Below are 24411 nucleotides of genomic sequence, written 5' to 3' on the forward strand. Positions count from 1 at the left end.
AATTGTGTTATTTTTCTTAAGGACCACAAGCCACGGTGAAGTACTGAATTTATGAGAAAAATTTATTCTGCTTGTTTCATGAATGAAGCCCACTGCTGTTCTCTCCATCATCACGAATGACAGATTTTCTCTCACACGCACACGCACACGCACACGCGCACACGCACACGCACACGCACACGCACACGCACACGCACACGCACACGCACACACACACACACACACACACACACACGACTCACTCATCCGCCCAATACATACACATTTTCTCACTTGCCTTTTTTACTACAGCCTTAATCTGTATGCCCTGGATCTCGATTGTAACTCTGGCGCCTTCTAAATAGTAAAGACCGATAAATAAAATAAAAAAATATTATTTAAAAATATTCAGTCTCTGCTCTAAGTTTAACAAAGCCACCGAGAGCAACACAAACAGAGAGAAAGAGAATCCATGTGTATGTGTAGGTGAGAGATGTGTTTGAATGTGTGTCTTTACAGGCTCACAGGTTAAAGACCATCATTACTGTGTGTTTAGGGGCAAGAAAGATGAGCTGGTTACCTTGTGATCGTCTCCTGTTTCTACCATGATCTCGAATCAAATCGAGGTGGTCCATCCAATAACAAGTGGCCATTTATTTTTCAGAAAGGCCCCATTGCTCTGTTCTCCAAAAAGTTTGCAATGAACAAAGTAGCACATTCCCCCAATTCGTCCACTTTAATTACCCTATAAGAGTCGTGTATAAAGCCATTGAATGGACTGTAGTGTTGATTAAAGCTCATGACTGGGTGTGGAGTTCTGTATGTCTCTCGGTCACTCCCGTGCGCTCTGACCCGGGACCCACCAGCACGTGCTCTAGGTGGACCAAGGGGTGAGAGGTCAAGATGCACAGTCCACTTTACATCATAGAAGGATACAGCAGCGGCAGAATCTCTGGCGGCTCCCGCCCACCGATGGAGGCGGAGTCACGGGTGCAAAGTAGGCGTGAACTTTAATGTTGGGCAAGTGAGTCTAAAGATGAAGATGGAAAAAAGAAACAAAGTACATAAAAAAGAAGCTCGCCAGCACATGATATATCTCATGCCCAATCATACGGATAACTCACAAAAACACAATATTATAAATAAACATGAACATCGGTTCATTTTGAGATGATCAGCACAGGCTGATGTGTTGTGTGAGCTCCCTCTTGTGTTCATTGCGAAATCTACAGACAGCCTTGTCAATGGATCAACTTATTAATGTTGTTCTGTTGTCTAATACTTTTCATTGATTTGAATACAATAACTGTATATCGTCTAAATACAACTGTAATTGTGTATTGTCTAAAATACAACTTCTTAAAAAAAAGGTTATTTTAAGTTATAAAATGTTTGTAATTGTTTAGTCTTACAATTTAATTTAGTTGTTACAATAACCTTTTAAAGGTCTATTTTCTATATCTATTATTTACATATATCTTCAATGTTTGGGGACGGTTTCTTTGAAAAGAAACTAATACTTTTATACAGTAAGGTCCAAAAGTTACAGTAAACACATTTGTAATGTTATAAAATATTTCCATTTCAAATAAATGCGGTTCTTTTGAACTTTCTATTCAAATAAGAAATTATATTAAGAAGCACAACTGTTTTTAACATTTGCAATACTACGTTTTTTTGTTTCGTTTTTACAATTACATTTATGCATTTGGCAGACAGTTTATCCAAGGCAACTTGTCAGTAAGATTTTTTGTTTTTTAATAAATAAATACTTTTATTCAATAAGGATGCATTAAATTGATCAATAATTACAGTTAATACATTTATTACAAAATATTTATATTTAAAATAAATGCTGTACTATTTAATTATATTAAAAGAATCCTAAAAAATCATGATTTCCACAAAAATTTTAAACATCAAAATTGTTGATTGATAAGAAATCTTTCTTGAGAACCAAATCATCATATTAGAATGATTTCTGGAGGATAATGTGACACACAAGACTGGAGTAATAATGATGCTAAAAAAATCAGCTTTTCCGTCACAGAAACGCATTTTATTAAAGGGTTAGTTCGCCCATTTAAGACATGAAGTTGTATGGAATCCTAAGACACTGACCCACTCTGTCGTCACCTCCCTGGTCAGAGTTCTGGCCGCTGGAAGTTTTTCAAGAAAGTAGGCCTACTCCCGGTTAGTTTCCGGGGCCTCAAAACTGTGCGTTTTTACGTGAAAAAATGATTTGCGTTTCAAAGCTTGATTAATTTAACACACAAAAAACACGCCGGTCAAAATTCATACCTCAGTTTTAATCGGCACTATTTTCTTTCCATTTCTATCAATCCGCGCTGCGGTCAACGTCAACAGTGCGCACGTTTATAAGATTTATAAACAGTTATTTCATTTTGGAATAATATTTCACAATAGTACTGTTTTTACTGTATTTTCCATCTAATAAATGCAGCCTTGGTGAGCATAAGACACTTCCTAAGAACCTATACCGCAGTGAATGGAATCTAATTTCAGAGATCGAGATGCATCACATCATCAATGAAAAATCAAATCAGAGCAATTATTTACACTTGTGATATCTTTAGAACCCATTTAAACCAATTCATACATTTCTTGAACCATACCAAGAACTGCAAATCAAACCTAAATCTATACATATCCCAAAAAAAGTTAATAAGAAACAACAAATCGCTATGTTTTACCTCTCACTGAACAAGCAAAAAAAAAGGTGTTACCCTCAAGCGTTTGATGCCGGCGCGGGTGATCTGCTGACAGTCGTACAGCTCGATGCGGTCCAGGCTGTGACAGGTTTTCAGATGCTCTAATGAAGCATCTGTAATGAGCGGGCAGTTGTCGAGCTCCACCACCTCCAGTCGGTCATGAGCACACGGTCCACTGCCCAGCTGCCTGATGCCATCATCAGTAATCAGCTCACAGTGCGACAAACTCTAAAACATCAATGACAACAACAAATACACCCAAGGAATGTTTCAGAAATTATTAGTATTAATTACATATTCTGATTAATTGCAATTAATCAAATATATTAATATTAGCTGAGAAAAGCCCTCAAATGAAAATAAGACATTGTGACATTATTGTGGCAGATAAAAAAAAAAAAAACATTGTTAACATTAAATTGACACCACTAAAATACAAATGTTTTTTTTTAATTGTACATTTTCTTTTTAAACCCTTACCAGAACCTGGAGTCGAGGACAGTGTATAGATAGCTGGATGAGCGTTCCATCTGTAATCTATGGAGAAAGAGTAAACGTTATAACAAGGCTTTTATAACATCTTATAGAGAGTTTATAGAGCACTTTACATGTATTAATAAATAAATACAATTATAAATATTCATGCTAACTGCATTCATTAATAATCAACAAAAGAAGAAATAACATTAGGAACTATACTCCTTTTCATTTCAATAAGACAAATAATTGCAATCACACAGTCAATGTCTATAATTAAAATATATATTTGGGATCTAGGGGGTCCTCTAGTGGTAATAAGCACATTTGTTTTAAAAACCTCAAGTTATAAACAATGATTATACAAACTAAAATGTATAATTAGAGGATACATTAAGGCTTACAATTTAACTTTAAAAAAACACAGTACTTTGCTCTGATTGGTCAGATGGCCAGTCTGTTGTGATTGGTCCACCACTTACAACGCAAGTTCGAAAATATCTGAATTTCAGATCAGGATCTTCCTCAGCACTTGATACACAGTAATAGTTTAAATGAGTCACCCCCCAAGATTACTTTTATAAACATTCGTCTGAAGGGCAAAGGAGGAGGTGTTTTTGTAATTTATAGTAATATTTCCAGAGGTCTAGTTTTAAGTATAATTCTACTGAAGTGATGGTGCTTTATGTAACGTTATCCAGTGTAAGTGATAAATCCTGTTTGACATGTGTACTGGCTACTAAACAGGCCACCAAAGAATTTGCTGATTTTCAATTGGAATTAGTACAGGCTGCAGATGAAGTCTTAATTGTTGGTGATTTTAATATACATGTAGATACTGAAAAAGATGCATTGGGATTGCCAAAAGACAACACGTGTCAGGACACACTCATAGTCGTAATCATACTTTATATCTAATATTGTCACATGGAATCGATGTTGATGGCGTTGAAATGCTGCACTTGAGCGATGACATCTCAGATCATTAAAAAACTCCGTTTCAAATATGGTTGAACAATCACTTGTACCACCAAATCATAAATCACACCGTGTTTGTTCGGTGGCTTAGAGGAGAACTCTTTAGCACACACTCTTCCAGGCCTCAGCTACAAAGGGTCAAAGCAGATGTCATTCACAGGCAGCCGATGAAGGCCATAGGCTGGCATTATGCAAATGTGTGACAAACCAGGTTCAAGAAGGAAGACAGACAGGAATTACAGAATTGATTCCTTCTTTTGCAAAACAATAACTCAGGGACTTTGATCCTTGCAGACTTTTTACATTCACAAAGAGCTATACTGCACTGTACATGAAAAGTAATATCCATAAAAGCATAATAGGGACACTTTTAAGAGTCTCCATATCAATTTCAAAGACTTTGTTTGAGAATTACCTTCAGCAAAAGTGATTGAATGGACTTCAATTGAGGGTTTTTATCAAATTATATATTCTTAATGTAGAAATAATAAAAAATAATAAAAAATACTGCATGTAACAACATTTTGTAATCATGTATTTTCATGCCAACCCATTCTGACTCACCTGTACACACTCTTCTAAATCCATCTTTTCTAGTTCATGACAATTCTGTAAAATAAGAGGAAATGATGTGCTTGATTTCGGTTGTTAGAAGCTCCAGAGGTTCAGCACAGATGGAGGTTTGTGGTTGTCAGATTGTTTACTCACCCGTGCTAGTGAGGTGAAGCCTACATCTGTAAGCTGAGAGCAGCGAGCCACCTCTAATATTCTAGAGACAAAAATATCAATGGTTCGAAGTTGAAGAGGATTAAAATTGGGTAATGGGTGATTGCACGCAAATGCATGGGTTTGATTACGTATGTGTGTTATGTACCTGAGACGAGGGCAGTTTTGGCCCAAGGCATTGAGAATAGCATCTGTGATGTTTGCACAGCCAGACACACACAAAGACTGCAGCCGATGGCACCCGCGACAGATGGTTATAAGACCTTCATCTGTGATCTGCTGCTCGATTCACACACAGAGATATACCTAGATGAGGAAACCATCCCATCCCGTGTATGAGAGAATGTGAATGTGTGAGTCTTACTGAACACGTCTGCAAATTGAGTGTGACCAGCTCTGGACAATGTGCTCCAATATGCTTTAATGCTTCGTCTTCCAACTATAAAGAGAGAAAACATAAAAGAGAGAGAGATAATGTGCTACTAAATGATTGATCGGATTTAAAGAGACAGTACTACCGTCATCATTTACTCACCCTCATGTTGTGTCAAACCCATATGTTTTTACATAGAATACAAAATGTGGAGATTCAGTGACAACAAATCAATGATAACATTTACCATAAAAGTCTTCTAAAGATATATGATAGCATATAGTCTATGTTTATCTGTTTATTTTTTCTTCTGTTCTCTTTGTGTCTTTTTGTCCTTATCAGGTTATTATTGCATGAAAAAGGAAGTTTCAGTGTTGATAACCATGGTTAATCTAGATATTAAAACATGAACCACATTTTCACTTGTTAGTTGATGAATAATCTTTTGCTTGTTGTAAACACTGTGGCCCGTTTGCTTAACTTGTGCGTCAACCAGTGCCATGAGTTTGGGTCAGGACTATATTATTCTTTTAATAATTTGAAGCTTTTATCTTTATATTTTCACTTTCATTTTAATTTGATTCATTTTGTCATGTGCTTTTGTAATTTTTATTAGTTTTTGTTTTGTTGTGTAATTAATTTCTACATAGCTTTAATTTTTTATTTCAGTTTTAGTAATTTCAGTACTTAAATTTTAATTCAAGTTTTTTTTAATGTTTTTAATTAGATTTTATTTATATATATTTACAATTAATTTTAATTTGTTTAAATAATCTACTTTTTAACATATATATATATATATAGCTTTATTTTTTTATTTCCAATTTTAGTTTTAGCAATTTTAGTACTTCACCTTGAACTTATTTCAAGTAATTGCCAAGGCAAAAGGTTCTGTTCGTTAACATTAGTTAACATGAACTAACAATGAACAATTCTTCTACAGCATTAATTAATTTTAGTTCATGTTAATTTCAACATTTACTAATGTGTTATTAAAATCAAAAGATCCATTTGTTAACATAAGTTAATGCACTATGAATTAACAAAGAACAATTATATTTGTACCAACATAAACAAAGATGAATTAATAAAAAATAAATTGCTCATTATTAATTGATGTTAACTAATGCATTTACTAATGTTAACAAAATACACCTTATTGTAGACCTTATAAGTGTTACATTAAGATTTTATTTTAGCTTTAGTTAAATTCAAAATGCTACAAGTGGCTTTAAATAACACAGAAAAGGGGAAGAACAGCGAAGAGGGCAGAAGGATGAGGTGAAAGTCCAGAATCACCTGTGTGCAGCCCTTGAGGAACAAGCCTTTGAGTCCTGGACAACACCTCACAAGTGCCTGTATGCCGTCTTTGGTCACCTGATCACACCACGAGATGTTCAACTGCTCTAGCAAAGGACAGCCCTCGCTAAAATCACACACAGAGAGACATTTAGCCCTAGAGAAGCATTCTGCATAACCAGCAAGTGTGTATGTCTGCGACCTCTGACCTCAGAGCTTTGAGGGACAGGTTCGTGATTGAGGTGCAGGAGGCAAGATCCAAGTGCTTTAGTTTGGGACAAAATTTACTCAAGCTGTTACAGGTACTGCAAAAAGAAAGACAGAAGTTCAATTGAGATCAAAAAGTACTTTCACGCACTCATTCACTCACACACACACTCTCTCTTTCTCTCTCTCTCTCTCTCTCTCTCTCTCTCTCTCTCTCTCTCACACACACACACACCTGTCAGTGATCTTGGTGCAGCCGTTGAGGCTGAGCAGCTCAATATTTCTGCAGTTCTGGGCAAACGTTCTACGAGAATAAAGCAAATTTGACATGATTAAACTTTAAACAATACTTAAAATTTCCCTGCAAGTCGCAATAATGTCTTTGTCTTTAGTCCATATGTGATGTCCTTCAGAATGGAAAGCATTACTAAACTCATTCTTATTAAAGAGGCAATATACTTTCTTGACAAGTCTTAAAGTCAGCATGAAATGGCATCAAAGTTGTGATAGTCTTTTCTTTCTTATTGTGACGTATATCTGAGTGTAACGGCTTCTCATACAAGAAAACATGTAAGGCGGGACTTGATTTTGTCCATGGGGTTTTGATTGGATGGTTGTGGTTTACTATTGGTCGATCTCATGTGAGTGACAGGTTGTCCCGCCCTCACGCCAGAAAACGCATCATCAGAGAAGAGAAGAGATGTCGCTGAAAGAGGGAGGGGAAGTTATTTTGATAAAAGATTACAAGGGGACACATTTAAAATAAAAAAGAATGATGTGCACGAATACATCATTTATGATAAAAACTGCAAAATTCCATCAAAAAAATACAAATTTTAAATTTTGATTTCATGGTGACTTTTAGGCTTATTCACATAAAGGGTAAAACGACAAAGTGAACCGAAACAGTTTTTGGTCTAAAGCTATTAACAAAAGGTTTGCGTGCATGAAACATCAGACATACTTAAATCCAAGCATACCGTAAGCCATTTTAGCAGTTTTTTATTAAAATGATTGACAGGCAAAAGTGTTTCTGATTGGTTGGTCTTTTCTGCTTTAGAGTTGACACGGGCCCTGTTTAAACCGGGTATTAAGACGCTTTTTGGTCGAACGGATCACAAGTAGACGAGGAAGACACATCCGTTTACACCTGTTTTTTTAATCCGTCTCTTTTGTCCACTTTCAACTACTTGATTGTCCTGATTGCTTCGAGGGGAGGGTCTATGGGCGGGTCAATGTATGGGTTGTCAGATCTTTCTATCTAATGGATGAAATAACCTTGTGCAATTTACATTCGATCGTGCCCGGAGACAACGGAAGAACATGAGAGCAGCAGCTTTCGTTTCTGCTCTGATAGTCACAAGACCACACCGAACGCTGTGAGTGCGTGTAGGAAATCAGGAATGGTGCAAGAACATTGTGCTTTTATCGTCTTCAAACCAAACTTAGGTCTCAAGCTGAAAAAAGATAAATCCCCTTTGGCTAGCGTGCTTCCCATTATGTTTAAGCATTAGGCCAGTAGGCAGAGAGTAGACGATGTTTTATGTGGCTGTTCAAACACATTTGATCACATGAGCGTTAACTCTACGAAATCAATCCGGTCGAATGAGTTTTTGTCTACCTCTGGAAGTGGTCGAAAGTGGACCAGCTCAAAATATTTTGAACCCGTTTACAACCTGTATTTAGCGTCATTAGTTCATTAGTTAACAGTAGGTAATGTATTAAAGGAATAGTTCACACAAAAATGAAAATTAGCCCATGATTTACTCACCCTCAAGCGTATACATCCAAGGTGTATATGACATTCTTCTTTCAGATGAATACAATCGGATTTATATTAAAAAAAAATGTCCTGGCTTCAAAGTAAATGCATCCATTATAAAAGTGCTCCACACAGCTCTGGGGGGTTAATAAAAGCCATCTGAAGTCAAGCGATGAGTTTGTGTAAGAAAAATATCCATATTTAAAACTTTAGAAATTAAATAACTAGCTTCCAGCCAAACGAACATATGGATTCTCCTTAAGTCTAAGCGCAACCTATGCGAGTAATGCGACGTACAGCTCATATTTACGCTACTTCCGACATCACAAGTAGCGCTGTAGGCGTAAGTAGACTGCGTATGGCCGTTTGGCCGGAAGGTAGAATTTTACTTTGCAACGTGTTAAATATGAATATTTTTCTTACACAAACGCAGGGGCGCGGCTAGAAATGTTGGGCCCTATGAAAGAATATGAGGTTGGGCCCCCTACTCCACCCATTCCATTAATAAAATCGATCTCTGGGGGCCCCAAAAGTGTGTGGGCCCTTAGAATCGTCCTAACTTTTCCCCCCTTAGCGGCACCCCTGCACAAACGCATCGCTTGGCTTCAGAAGGCCTTTATTAACCCCCGGAGCCGTGTGGAGCACTTTTATCATGGATGGATTCACTTTTATGTACTTCAAAACAGAAACGGCCATTCACTACCATTATAAAAATTGGAAGAGCCTGGACATTTTTTATTATAACTCCGATTGTATTCGTCTGAAAGAAGAATGTCATATACACCTAGGATGACTTGAGGGTGAGTAAATCATGGGCTAATTTTGATTTTTGGGTGAACTATCCCTTTAAACTAAAATGAACTAACCATGAGCAATACATTTGTTACTGTATTGGTTAATCTTTGTTAATGTTAGTTAATAAAAAGACAGCTATTAATTGTTTGTTCATGTTAGTTCACAGTGCATTAACTAATGTTAAAAAAAAATTATTTTAAATATATATTAATAAATGTTGAGATTAATATTAACTAAGATTGTTAAATGCTGTAGAAGTATTGTTCATTCTTAGTTAATGTTAAAACTAATGTTAACTAATGAACCTTATTGTAAAGTGTTACCGAAGTTTGTTGTGCTCACCAAGGCTGCATTTAGAGCTGCACGATTCTGGAGAAATTGAGAATCCCGTTTTTTTGTTTAAAATAGAGAACAGGATTATTCCACGATTCTAAATAGGCAACTAAACAAAATAACATCCAATTTACTAGAGGTTCTAACAAAATGTTAATTGCTGCAGTGTATTTAAAAAATATTTAATTAACTTTGAAGTAAGTCGGTTTGAATGAATGATTCAATGACTCACTTATAAAGACTTCACTTGTTTCATTACTGGATGAATCAGCGCTTTTGAATGAATCTCTTGAATAAATTATTCAATGACAAATACATTTTAAGTCACTTGTCACCATCTACCGGTGTAACGGTGAAATTAATACAATCTTTACTTGAAGCTTCAAGTTACTTTTTTAAAAGGTGACTTACTCTATTTTGATTGCTACCGCAGACATCAGTGTTTATATACGAACTATAGACTATAGTTATAGACTATAGTAGAGAAATAATGATTCTGTGTGGTTGAAAAGACTGTTTGTGAAGCTGTTTCACACCTATACATAACAACTGCTCTCTCTGGCTCAGCGGCAGCACCAGAATAGCATTTATTTGAAATAGAAACATTTTGTAACAAATGTAAATGTAAAAGAACACTTTCAAATGGGTCTTTAAGAATGAATATTCATCTTTTTGCTGTGAAAATGTGCTCAAAGCATTCATCTGCTACCTCTTTCTTACCTGAGTGCACTATCTCCGACTCCGAGACATCCTCTAAGACTCAACTTCCTTAGGAAGCCTCCACACCGCTTAGAGATGTTCTCCACCACACGACCCTATACATGAAGAGATTTTTAAGATCTGTTAGCCACCTTCATATTAAATAACATCTGAAATTGCTTGTATTTTAATAGCTAAAAGAAAATGTTGACTTCATCTGCCAAAAAAAAGTCTGTCTACTGACCTCAATGTCTCTCTGGAAGTCAAAGAGGTCAATGCGCTGCCAGTTACTGCCATCCAGGGCTAACAGGTTCCATGACTGAGAGAAAGAGAGCAAGTGAAAAACAGAAAGTCAATAATCATAGCAAGCAAGCAGGGCTCATGAAATGAACAAATGTCAAAATAGATACTTAATGTGCCACAAAACACCAGTCTAATCTATAAAGTCCCTAGACTAGATCACACTTACTCGTGAGACTTGTGCGCAGCGGCAAAGTGTGACTACATCTAGAAATGAAAAGATTCTGTGGAGAAAAAAAGAGAAGAGAACATCAAAACCATTAGCAAACATCATTAACAAATAGGTGTGATAGAGCATGTCGTTAAAGTCATTCATTATTTATATCCTATAAAAACAGCAAAGATAAGGAAACATGATGGAGATGGTTAATACTATTAACAAAAATAGATAAAAATAGATGATTTAAATAAGTAAATAAAGCAGGAAGAAAGAGAAGTATTGAATGGGTTTCACACCAACCGTAACAGCAGTTCCTTCGGCAGCTTCTTGTTAATAACAGCCTCGTCGTTATTGGAGAACATCTGAGGAGAGAGAAAGACATTCATTTATAAAACTGCATCTTGTGAGTTCAAAGGTCAATAGCGTTTACAGTGTTTTGCAGCAAATCAAACACTTTTAACAATAAAAAAAGACTACAATTCTTTAGTTCGAACCACAGAATGACAGAACAAATAGTGGTCGATTTCGAGTTTTGTTGAAAAGTGTCTTTCGTATTCTAATGCAGAGGCTTTATAACAAAGTTCTTTAAGGCATCACACAAGCTTTAAATTAAGTTTACATTTGAAGTTCATACAAAGATATGCAATACCAGAGAATGAAATATTATGAATGCATCAAAACTATTTTACAGAAATAACTTTCATGTTACCCAAAAGCTATTTACGGTGTCAAGAATTTCATCCAGTGCCAGTGTTGTTTTAGTATTATTTATATACTATTATTTTATTTATTAATATTTTTATTTAGTTTATATCTTTATATTTTCAGTTCATTTTCATTGCAGTTTAGGTCACTTTGTTTTTAGCAATTTTGTTATGTGCTTTTGTCATTTGTATTAGTTTTTTTTTTTTGGTAACACTACAATAAGATTCCATTTGTTACCATTAGTTTGTTCATTTGTTGATATGAATCCTATGATATGAATCCTATTGTAATGATACTAACAATAAAAAACTTCTACAGCATTTATGAATCTTAATTTCAAAATTTACTAATACATTATTAAAATCAAAAGTTGTATCTGTTAACATTATTTAATGGCCCTGAGCTAGCATGAACTAACGATGAACATATGTATTTTTATTAACTAATATTAACGTATTGCTCATTGTTAATTAGGGGTTCAAGCACGTAGTGCTGAAACCCTATTGTTATTGTTAATTTTCCCATGATGCAGCATTCTCCATCTAAAACTGATCGGGCAGACCGAACCGTAAGTCGTAGAGACTTGAAACTTTGAGAGCTGGTGGTACTCACACCGCCTACAACGTCACCAAGGCCCGCTCCGATCGGCCTGACGGGGGCGCTACAGAGGTCAACAGTATGAAATGGCTCATAACTCCTAGATCGTTAGTCGCAGACTCAAATGTCTCGTATCATTGGAATCCTTGGCTCAAGGCGGACACAGATTTGCCTCGGATTCGCTCGCCCTTCAGGAGTCATTTTCGAGTAAAATTGAGGTTTTTGCGAGCTACTCGTAGGTTTTGGGTCTGATCGACACCAAACCACTGCAGAAATATTCTCTGGAGAGTGACTATCAATAGTCATCAAAAAAATTGTTCGATGTGACACTTTTACTACAACGGCTATAACTTGTGAACAGAAAGAGATATTTTCACTAAACTCGGGACACATGTTTATGAATTTAATTTGGTCATATTAAAAAATCGTGAAGGTTGACCACTTGGTGGCGCTTCAACAGGGAAAAAAATCATGAAAATGGTATGCGACAGTATGCGTCATCGGCAAAATGCCTTGAAGGCGCGTGAGATGTTTCAAGCCACCGTTTTTCACGGGAGTGACCTCCTTAGACCCCTGAATCCTTGCAGAGTCCAACGATACCAAACATGCCAGGTTTCACCTTATAGTTTGCGTAACGGTGTCATTTAGCGATAAAAAACTTGCGATTATCTTCAAAACCGTTAGTCGATAGAGACAAAACCACCACAGGTAATTTGAAAACATAGGTCAATAGCTAAACAATAATGCCCAAATGTCAAAATTATGATAGGAACTGACAAAAAAATCCAATCAATGTCGCCTATGGATCATTTCTATGCTCTCATAAATATAAGTGTCTAAACCTCTAAACGAAATGAGATATTTACAACAAATTTGACACACATATGTATGGGCACACTTTGTGGACACCTAATAAAAGTGGTGGAGATCAGGCAAGACATGGTGCTATAACTGTCAAAAAACAAAAAAAGCTTTAAAACTTATATTTATCCTTAGTAAATTGCCTGTAAATGGTCTTTTCCATCTATGATGTAAGTTTATTTGGATCCCCATTAGCCACTACCTAGGCAGTGGCTACTCTTCCTGGGGTCCCAACAAGTAAAAAATACAAAACTACATTTAATCAACAGCAATAAAAAGTCAATGAAACATACTAACCCAACATTCATTCCAAATATCAAAATCAACAATTTACTATATAATTAGCCATTAAATGTTATTTTAAATATTATTTTAAAACAAATTTTTCTTGTTAAAAAATATATAATATCTATGGTAAATCCTTCCATATTTTAATTCCTCTATACATTACAGTCTGTTGTTTTGCAGTGGTTTTCGAAACAGGAAATAAAAAACATTTCTTTTATGCATGCCTGGTGTTCAAATTATGACTAGTGCTACTTTAAAAAAGTTGAGAGTACAGGACATTAGGAACTCTAGACACAGAAAAATAACAAAGCAGAGAGACAATCCTTCCCCAGTGCATTGTTATATTAGCCCTTCTATTACAGTTTAAAGTGAGTCGTGTCGCTCAGTTCTGGACTAAATGTAATTTTTCAATTAGTTCAATTGTTTGTCTTTAATTGATGCACTCGACCACACCACTGGGCAATAATCTAAGCAAGAACCATTGTTTGCACAATTTTAGAAATAGTGTTGTGGTAAAAGGTTTACACATCTCTTAATAACTGACAAACCTCTTCCCAAGCCCCGTCAACATATTTTCTATCGGTTTTGACCACTTCAGCCTACTGTCTAATATAACTCCAAGAAGTTACTTATTTTCTCTACCTGTTCAATAGGCACACTCTTTACAGACAAATTTAACTTTTGATGCAATCAACTTTTGATGCAAACACAATGCTTTTGTTTTTTTTTATTAAGTTTAGAACCAACTTATTATTCTGTACCTATTTTATGACCAATTGTATTTCCTCATCCAAAGCAGTAGACAGCTGTTTAATTGATGTTGCAGGTAAATATGTTTTATCATCCGCATACATGACTGTCCATGCACACTTTAAAACAAGAGCAAGATCATTGGTCTTAAACAACTTGCTCGAGTCACATCACATTGCAACTCTTTCACATCTGAATAACTTCCATTATAAAATACACATTGTCCCATTACACAGTTAACTTTTAAACCAATGTACAATATGAGAAGCAAATTTGTAACATTTCAGTTTATCCAGCAATAATTTACGATCCAGTACATCAAAAGCTGAGCTAAAATCGAACAATGCTGCTCCTACTAAGTTATTGTCATCAATCTGTGCTCTCTCAATATGCATGCTGAAAATTAGAGAGCAAGTTATTCTCCTTAAAAAATAATTGAATTTGCTCACAAACTATCATTTTCAATACTTTGCTAAGAACTAGAAGCAAACTTATTGGTCTTATTTATTAATGAAAAAATCATTAAAATAATTTCCAATTTCATATGGTTTAAAAATGGTTAAAAATGAGTCACCTGTAATAATAAAAGAAGGAATTTGACTTGAATTCCCATCCATTATTTCATTACTCCACATTTTTTTTACAATCATATTTACATTCACTTATTTTAATTTTGTAAAACATTCTTTTCTTTTTCCTATTAAGTTTAGTTACTTGATTTCTTAATTTGCAATAGACGTCCCAATCCTCCTTGTTCTCAGTTCTGTTTGCTGTACCCTTTGCCACATCTCTCTCAAACAATGTTTTTCAACTCATCAACAATCCATGGTGCCCTAACATTCTTCACTGAACATTTTTTCATAGGTGCATGTTAGTCCACCAAAGGGTAAAATAATCTTTAAAATGCTGACAATGCATTATTAGGATGAACTTCCTTATAAACATCAATCAAACATACATTATTAACGTCTGTACAAAATCATTCTCGGCTTAATCTCTTATATGATCTTTTGGTTTCCGAAGTTTTCAAAGTGTTTACATACTTGCTAAATAAAACATAATATCTTTTTACGCATGTGCTTAAAGGCGTTAAACCGCTTGAACCCCGATAAATGCTGCTTGCAGCTTTAATTAATGATTGTAAATGCACTAACTAATATTAATAACTAATGAGACCTTATTGTCAAGAGTTACCAATATGAATTCATATTAGTAACACTTTACAATAAGGTCTCATTTAAGTTAACTAACATGAACTCACAATGTGCAACACATTTATTACTGTATTTATTAATCTTTGTTAATGTTTCTTAATAAAAATAGTAGTTTATTGTTTGTTCCTGTCAGCTCACACTGCCCTAACTAATGTTAACAAATGCAACTTTTGATTTTAATGCATTTGTAAATGTTGTATTTAATATTAACTAAATGCTTTTAGAAGTATTGTTCATTCTTAATTCTTGTTAACTAGAGTAGTTAACTAATAAAACCTTATTGTAAAGTGTTACCAATTGAATTAAACTGTATGTATGCATGTATATGCAAGTTTTTGTTTTATTAACGTTAACAAAAAATAATAATTAATCTATTTCAGTTTTAGCAATTGTAGTACTTCATTTACACTTAAACTTATTTTAGTTAATTGCAAGGCAGCATTTCTAATTTTAATCAATTTCAATTACTGAAAATTACTTTTAATAGGTTTAGTCATGAGATGACAAAAATCTGTCAGACTCCACCCTCACAAACGACTTTATTTGACCATATATTTCCCCTTAGAGTTTCCTTATAAGGTTAGTCAAGGTTTCTTGCACTCTCACTCTGTCTCTCTCTCGCTCTCTCTCTCTCTCTCTCTCTGACCTTTAGAATTGAAACAATCTCTTGCAAAGTTTGTTTGTTCTTCCTCAATCCCACACAAAGCCTTCACACATTCTCTTTTCTAGCTCATGGTACACTAACAGCAGGAGGAACATCTAAGACCAGTCTCGGTTTATCGAGACGTAATATTTTCACCAAACTTTAAGAAAAGTCTGTAAAAACAGGACCCAAAGTACCGTGTTAATAAGAATTGGCCGTACTGATTTCTCTGGGGGTTCACGCATATTTTACGCATTGCATTGTGTTGTAGGGTTAAAGGAAATGTCCATAAACTTGACAGACAATGTCCTGGCAGAAAATTACCAGTACCCATTTTTTCTATTGAATTAGGCAATCCATAGCACTTGTTTTGTTTCATTCTGTCATTTAATTGGCAGTAGTGCCGAATGTATTTTAACATTGAAACAATTAAACTAAATGATTCTGAAAAAATAATTCTTTTTTTACAGTTGAAATTTAGGCTTGACTGTGTGCTGAACATACTAGAAATGAACACCAGAGGTCGTAACTTGGTTTCATCCAACCACAAAACTTTTTTTCCAAATGGTAACAAGAGAAACAGATTGTCTTTCTGAATAATTTAGACCAGACCGGATGTTCCTTTTTTTTTATTTTGGAGAAGTGAAGACCTCACATTCAAAAATAGTGGAGTGCACTGGAAATTCCTTTGTAAAAACGAACACACTGATATCTATTTGTATCCCTGTCTTGGTCTGAACAAGAATTTGATCCCAGCAGTCTGTGATCAAATGTATTCACTAATCAACAATGAAACCAACAGGAAAACCAGTGTCCAATCCCATAAGAATCATCTGATGTCAATGCTTTCGAATATATAATGTCTAAGGAACAATTCACATCATGGGTGATGATAATAACTGAAGTTTTAATAATATGAGAATAGGAAAGTCCACACTAGTACAGATAACAACACAAGCGATATTAGATTTGAATCACTCTCAGAACTAATTTTCCAGCTGAAGAACAATAAAAACATTCACAGCCAATCAGAGTCCATGTGACATTAAAGAGATCGAGCATTTAAAGTGACAGATGACGACAACTGTGTGCGCTTATAATAAACACAATGTTATCGTCCATTGGAGTGAGCACCAATACAGTGATCTTTACAGCTCTCATTGTGAAAGTGCTTTTTTGTAAAAGGATAAACTTCAAATCTTTTATAAAATTTTTAAGGAAACTTTAACAAAATTTCAGAGAGCTGTAAAATCAGCTAAATCTAGATATTTCACAGAACATATAGAGAAAATTTGGAATATTCCGAAAACACTTTTTCATATTAATACTGTAGTAAACCCTTCTGTTAAGGTAAATTTAATTCCATCCCCAACTTAATGTGAGAACTTTCTTGATTATTTTATTTCTAAGATTGAGGCAATTAGAGTGGATTTCTCCCCGATGACTTATAAACCATCAAGTCCTGTTCGGCATATTGCAGTTTTTAATCGCTTTGAATTGGCTACATTCCAGTGGTTACAAGAGGTGGTAAGTAAATTAAAACCCACGGGCTCCGATGGAGATATGGTCCCTCCATGGTTTTTTAAAGAGACTATTGAGGTGATTGGGCCTGGTGCCTTGCAAATTATAAATAAAAGTTTAGATACTGCGATATTTCCAAATATGTTGAAACAGGCATTTGTGCAGCCTTTATTAAAGAAACCAAATTTGGACCCGACTGTTCTGGCAAACTTCAGACCGGTATCTCATCTTTCATTTTTATCTAAAATTTTAGAAATTTTTTTTTTTATCAATTAAATAACTTTCTAGAAGAACACAAGATCGGTGAAGTCTACCAGTCTGGTTTCAAGAAACACCACTCAACTGAGACAACCCTTGTAAAAGTTTTTAATGATTTGTTGATGACTTTTGATGCTGGAAAATCTGCTGTGTTAGTTTTATTAGATTTAACCGCTGCTTTTGACACAATTGATCACCCAGTGATGCTATCACGTTTGGAGGAGTATGTGGGGGTTTAGGGGAAGGTCCTGGAGTGGTTTAAATTCTATCTGACTGGTAGAAGCATGGTAGTGAAGATCGGGACAAGTTCCTCTAGATCAGCGCTGATCATGTGTGGTGTGCCACAGGGCTCCATTCTTGCTCCTATTTTATTTTCTCTCTATATGATTCCTTTGGGAAATATTTTCAGGAAATATAATATTAAGTTTCACTGCTATGCTGATGATGTGCAAGTGTATCTGCCACTGTCACATGAAAATGGCTTAGAACCTCTTATGACCATTAAGTCATTAAGTATGGCTATGTCTTTTAGATCTTAAAACATGGTTGACTTCGAATTTTTTACATCTAAATGAAAACAAGACTGAGATTGTAGTTTGCGGTTCAAGTGAAGCCAGGGGTACAACACAATTAGACTTTGGCTCTTTGTCATCTCAAAATAAAACATGTATTCGAAATCTAGGTGTAAATATTGACAGCTCTTTAAAACTGGACAAACAGATAAACCCTGTTGTAATGTCAAGTTTCTTTCACTTACGCAATCTAGCAAAGATGAAATCATGCTTGACGTTTAAAGGCCTTGAAACCGCGATCCACGCTTTGATAACATCCAGACTTGACTATTGTAATGCGTTATATACAGGAATTAGTCAGTCATCTATTTCTCGTTTACAAAAAGTTCAAATTTCAGCTGCTAGACTTTGAATGGGGATAAAAAAAATGTGAACATTACTCCTACCCTGATCTCCTTGCACTGGCTACCGGTTTATTATAGGATTGATTTGAAACTTCTGTTATTGGTGTACAAAAGCCTGCATGGACTCGCACCGACCTATTTGTCAGATCTTTTAACTGAATATCAGACTGGACGAAGTTTGAGATCCGCGACTCAGAAGCTACTCAAGATACCCAGGACACATCGAAATCAAAAAGGAGATTGCGCCTTTACTGTAGCAGCACATATTCTTTGGAATAGTTTGCCTAAACATATTAGAGACGCTGCTACTGTGCAGGATTTTAAAAGACAACTTAAAACATCTGTTTTCAATAGCTTTTAATCAGTGATAATTTTACTATATGTGTTGCCTATGTGATGCTTCTTTTTAGATTAGATCTTTTTCTCCTTCTGTGTTCTGTGTTACATCAGGGTCCGAAATTAACTTTTTGGCTCACCTGCCACGGGGACTGGTAGATGAAAAAATCCACCAGCCAAGCATATTTTTTACCGGTCAAAATAATAAACAGCCTTTTTGTGTCACATATACATTCATTTCAGTACATTTAATTGAGATAAGGTATTATGTTGAATGAATAAGAGTACATAGAAGTCAAAACAGAGCAACAAATAAGACATGGACATGAGCATGGAACTAGTGCTCATAACAGTACATTTGAAGGTTTAGTAAGAGTATCACATACTTTACCGAAAGTAAAAAAATTACCGATTAATACTATCAGTTAAACGGTTTAAAAGTTAAAAAAATTGTTTATATATATATATCTTTTTTGTTTGTTTGCTGCATGGTTAAAAAAAACAGTAGGCTATATAGCCACATCATGTAGACATGTTACTTTTTAAAGTAAAAACTAGACAAGCTGTGGATTGAGGTAGGCTGCCATTTTTATTTGACGAAAAAAACGTAGTCTGATGGAAAAAAAAAGTTTATTCAAAGCTTCTTCAAACTGATTCAGTGTTTTCTTTTTGTCATCTTAATTTGTTAATTATTTAAGTTAAAAATATATATTTAGTGTAGGTCTATTTTAGGTGTGAAGGTTCACACACGCTTCTTGACGCACACACGCACACACACGCAAGGTCTCTCGCATTCTGCGGTGCGCGCGCTACACGGTTTGAAGCACAGTAGGCTATGTGCGCGCTCTTTCTCGCTCGCTCTAGATTCCAGGAGGTTAAACTAATTTGCGGGCATCAGGGACCCGCTATCAATATGCGGGAGACTCCCGGAACTTTCTAGAATGTCTGGAACATTCACCCGCCAGTGTGGCGGATAGCCTTTTGAGAATTACTCGCCAAACGGAAAATACACCCGCATTTGGCGCTTGGCGGGTGTTAATTTCGGACCCTGTGTTACATTGTAAAACACTTTGGTCAACTTGTGTTGTTTTATCTGTGCTATATAAATAAAGTTTTTTTGAGCTTCACGACCCCAAAGCCTGTTTCCTTTCGTTATTTGGGGCACTTGGACATTCTGCTAAACATCTCCTATTGTGTTGCACAGAATAAGGAAAGTCATATAGGTTTAGAACGACATGAGGGCCGAGTGATTGATGCCAGAACTTTCATTTTTGGGTGAACTATCCCTTTAAAGCACCGACTCAGCTGAGAGAGAAACAATATGCTAGATAGCTTACAGGTATTCTTTAGCAACTCTCAGTTGTGTTGTTCCTCTTTCTTTTCACTCCTCCATTCTCTTTCCATTTGTTTGTTTGTTTAAGGATGAGCCATGTCATGTGATGTGCAGACAGTTACAAACCAGGAATGATTGATCCCTTGTTTCCAGCTCATCAGAAACACTCTATATCGGTGGATGACTTTTCTCATGACCAAGCTCCCTTTTATAAGTAAATGTCTCCTGCAATTGTTTTTACATGGGTGAATCTCTCAAAGACGTGTGTGGGTAATACTTTGATACCAAATAAAAAGAAAATATAATAATTCTTAAGTGTATTATATATTTAGTTTATTATTTTCCTGAGAATATAGAAATTTGTCTCCTTATACTTATAATTGAATGAGAATAATAATCATTAGGAAAATACAAATTATAAATTATAAGGTATGGACCATATATTTCATCACATAACTAAAAAAAAAAAAAAAAATGTTTACTTTATAATAAGAAACTATTTTCAAAGCAATATATATATATATATATATATATATATATATATATATATATATATATATATATACATACATATATACTTTATTTTAAAGCTACATAGCACAAAGTGCTTTATATACGTGATTATACTACAGCATAATCAGTTATTAATATTTCATTGGATCTCTCTTATTTTTTGCATGTCTTTATAATTTCATTCTTTTGTTACAATAGGTGTTGTTAATACGGTATTGGTAAAGCAGCTACTCCTTTTATTTTGATTGCAGGTTTTCTGAATATCTTTGCAGTAATTTCAAAATACAGTAAACTGCTACTGACAACAGCTCAGCTACTGCATGACACTTGTTGTCTCCTCTTAAGTAGCTTTTCATGAAAAAAAGTGACTTCCTGCGGGTTTACAAGTAATGCAACACAGTTTCTTGCTCGCTGTACATTCTGTTGACATATAAACAACCCCATTAAAACAGTAACATTTAGGTCAACACTGACTGAGTAGCCAGGTTACCACTGGTACAATAATGAAATTGTAATATGTCTGTGCTCCTTTTACCGTTACAAAAGCCAAATGCAACTAAATATGTGTATGTAAAGGCAAAATCAGTCCACCAGCTGACGCTATATCCATGTTTTCTGACAATATAGCAACAATCAAGGAGACAAACATAATATGAGCTATCAGTTATTTGTAAAGATCACTCTCATGCTGCTGTCTCCAAAACAATGTCCAGATAATCACTCTGATCCTAAAAAAAGAAACAGGCTTAAGCTGGCAACAATGCATCGCTGCTTAAAGACTGATTACATTCATGCCTTTGCAATATACTGAGATTAGGCCTAGTACCTTTACAAATATTAAGTTATCACAATTTCCACTTAAATAGCATGGTTACCTTTGTAATGTCTCATAATGAAGTAGTATGGGTCTTTTAAAACGTTATAAGAAGCTGTCAGAATGCATCGGCATTTTTGGCATTTTAATTATTGCATCACAAAGGAAAACTTAATGTTTATTTTATCGTTCACAATACTTTTGCTATAGAGGACAATAGTAAATGTTACAGGGATGCATTACCACTTTTATTATGTTATCATAAATAAAAAATTTAAATGGCATACAAAAGTTGAACTGGACGTAATGTCACACCCTGGCTGGTTATTGTAGGTTTGAAGGTTGTTCACTGTTTAGTTAAGTAATTTTGGTTAAAACTGGATGCCATCGTAAATTTTCGGTAATCTTATGGAAGAGCAACATTGTGGTAGGCTACTATTTGACAAATTAATCTTTAGTAGCCTAACTTGGCTACAATGTTTCAGAGTGCATGTGTGATCTTTAAAAGCAACTAGACATAAAGCCCCGATAACAGCATCAATACCATGTGTCTCAACATTACGGCTGTGTTTCAAAACCTAGTGAGCTCCCTATCTAGACAGCATCACGTGCGCCCAAAACTGCAACACGAGCCCATGAAGTCCAGAAAATTCAGTCTAGGTAGTCAACTCACTAAGTTTTGAGGCACACCCGATGTAAACACAGTTATAACTTGTTTAAACACGGCAGATCTTGAGTCTTCAAGAGGAACAACAAACTAAATGTTTGCGTAACCCGGCCCAACTGCTTTCTGTGGTGATGAGTTGTGATACGCGATGTGTTTTATCGCGTAAAGGCCCGTGTATATATCCAGCTTTTGTTTTGGCCGGCTGTTTTTCCCCACTCCAGCCTGCTGTGGGCCTACCAGCATTATCCGTCTCCTATAATCTCAGCTAACCAGTTTAATTCATAAAAAACACCGAAGCGTACATCGCAACCTACTGTTGCTTCGCGTAAATAAGCGAGAAATTGTAAAGCACCTTTTGAGCCACACTAAGCTTTGATCAATGGTTGTGTTTATACAATTCGACACAAAGTAGTCTAGATTTTACAAGAGAAAAAAAATATAGCCAATTAAAAGGGATATAATGATGGATTTGATGCTGCCTTTGGTCAACATACATTAATGAATGTGTTTTATAGACTGGCAAGCGATTAGAAGAGCTGAACTCGTATATGATTGCGGAAGTTCGGCCTCTTCTTCTGCAATAACACTTATAATCCTACATTATTTCAGGCGTTTAGAAGTAAAAACGCAAGATTATTTACATCGACATGTCAATCTGGAAATAAACAGTGACTACTCGCCTCAAAGCGACTCCGAGAGACGCCGTTCACCTCCTTACCCATCCCGAACACTATAAAGTCGGTAAACCGGAGAGGAAAAGCGCGTCCGGTAATTAAAAGGACGCAGATGTGTCGGTGCCGCCGGGTTCCGTCGAGCTCATGCCGTATTTCACTTCATTTCTTCGCGTTTGTATGGCGAAGATGCAGAAAAGCCCCAGTGGTTGAAGTATGAACAAATCAAGCTTATCTCCTGTTGTGTTGTGGATCACCCCCTCCCCTTTACCATGACAGTTTCCCCATCTGCAAACTACTATTAACTTTTTGTTCATAAACATTGCATTGGTAGCCCATCTGTCCATAAGATTCTGCCAGTCTGCATTAATATTTAATACTTTAAAGCTATGTGTAATGTGGTAACCGTAGTAAAAGTAATAGCCCCTAAGTAATTGTCTGTGGACAATGTTCATGGTTTTTAAGGTCGAATATAGCTACTTTATAATATAATATTACCCGTTTTTTAGTTGTCATATTTCCAAACAGGTAATATTACCTATTTTATATATAAAAAAAAATGTGAGCTACATTTTAGATTAATTCAATAGGCCTATAGTTCTACTCGGAATGTTAGTTTGTTTGGCGTTCTGAGGAAATGCAAATATATGTGCGGATAAATATGGGCAAACTACTTGGAAAAAGTGCAATAGTTTATCGTAATGTTGTATGGAAAGAGAACAGACTGTTAATCATTTGTTTTCATGTTATTTGTATGCTCGTTTCCGGGTTTGGTGCGTCAGCTCCTCTTTTAGCGGGTTTAGCCAATAAAAACACAAAGATGGCCTTCGTCATTTGACGTAATCGTGCTGGTAACACGAGGCAGCGTTTTCCCAAACAAATGAAAACTAATGGTTTAGCAACGCGGTTTACATATTAGCTTAAGAAAAATAAATACATCTAATATATATATATATATATATATATATATATATATATATATATATATATATATATATATATATATATTATTAATGATACTAAATTATAATTATCTTTCCCTACTCTTTACAATTTAGTTATTTTGCAGAACTGTAAACAACTATATGAATTGAACTTTTCCTGCTAAAAATAAAACAATAGAAACCCTTGTAGAATTTATAATGGTTTTAATGATTATAATGGAATTGTATTGGTTTTAATGGGAACTGTAACGGTCCCTGGTTTGTTGCCTTCTATTGGTGGCATGTTAAAACAATAAATCTGTGTAACAAAACCAGCCCAAAGGCCAATCAAAAATAGCCCCAAACAAGCGAGTGACCCTTTACAAATATCAAAACTCAAAAACACCACTCCCAAACCTAAAATAGCCTACATATTTTACAGTCACTCTTCTGCGTTAAAAATCACTGCTAGTAATCATAAACAGTGTTATGTGTAAACAGTGTAGGCCTAAACTCCAATGCTTTCTCACAAAAGTCATAATCTAGCACAATATAATATTTCAATACATGCATTTCAGTTA

General features: G+C 35.3%; 1 protein-coding gene across 1 annotated transcript; it reads right to left on the reverse strand.

Annotated features, from left to right (window-relative positions):
- Positions 1 to 36: 36 nt before the first annotated feature.
- Positions 37 to 23157, reverse strand: fbxl20 (F-box and leucine-rich repeat protein 20). The gene is made up of 15 exons (XM_077195023.1): positions 22917 to 23157; positions 11121 to 11182; positions 10830 to 10884; positions 10605 to 10679; positions 10382 to 10476; positions 7007 to 7075; positions 6774 to 6869; positions 6565 to 6691; positions 5257 to 5331; positions 5041 to 5171; positions 4875 to 4935; positions 4731 to 4775; positions 3192 to 3248; positions 2727 to 2939; positions 37 to 1009 (listed from the first exon to the last, which is right to left on the reverse strand). Exons 1-15 carry the CDS (start codon positions 22956 to 22958, stop codon positions 902 to 904), a joined length of 1311 nt encoding a protein of 436 aa, XP_077051138.1. The 5' UTR covers positions 22959 to 23157; the 3' UTR covers positions 37 to 901.
- Between the last annotated feature and the right edge of the window lie 1254 nt (positions 23158 to 24411).

The sequence above is a fragment of the Siphateles boraxobius genome, unplaced genomic scaffold (genome assembly GCF_051911475.1).
Source record: "Siphateles boraxobius isolate OS27281-9 unplaced genomic scaffold, OSU_SipBor_1 33, whole genome shotgun sequence".
Lineage (NCBI taxonomy): Eukaryota > Metazoa > Chordata > Actinopteri > Cypriniformes > Leuciscidae > Siphateles > Siphateles boraxobius.

Excerpts from the sequence above, each read along its gene's own strand:
- fbxl20 (XM_077195023.1), bottom strand. The coding sequence starts at position 22,958 with ATGGGTAAGGAGGTGAACGGCGTCTCTCGGAGTCGCTTTGAG. Across the intron at positions 7,076-10,381 it reads GTCGGAGATAGTGCACTCAG|AACGTTTGCCCAGAACTGCA; the intron begins GTAAGAAAGAGG and ends TTATTCTCGTAG. Across the intron at positions 1,010-2,726 it reads CCGGCATCAAACGCTTGAGG|ACTCACTTGCCCAACATTAA; the intron begins GTAACACCTTTT and ends CTTCATCTTTAG.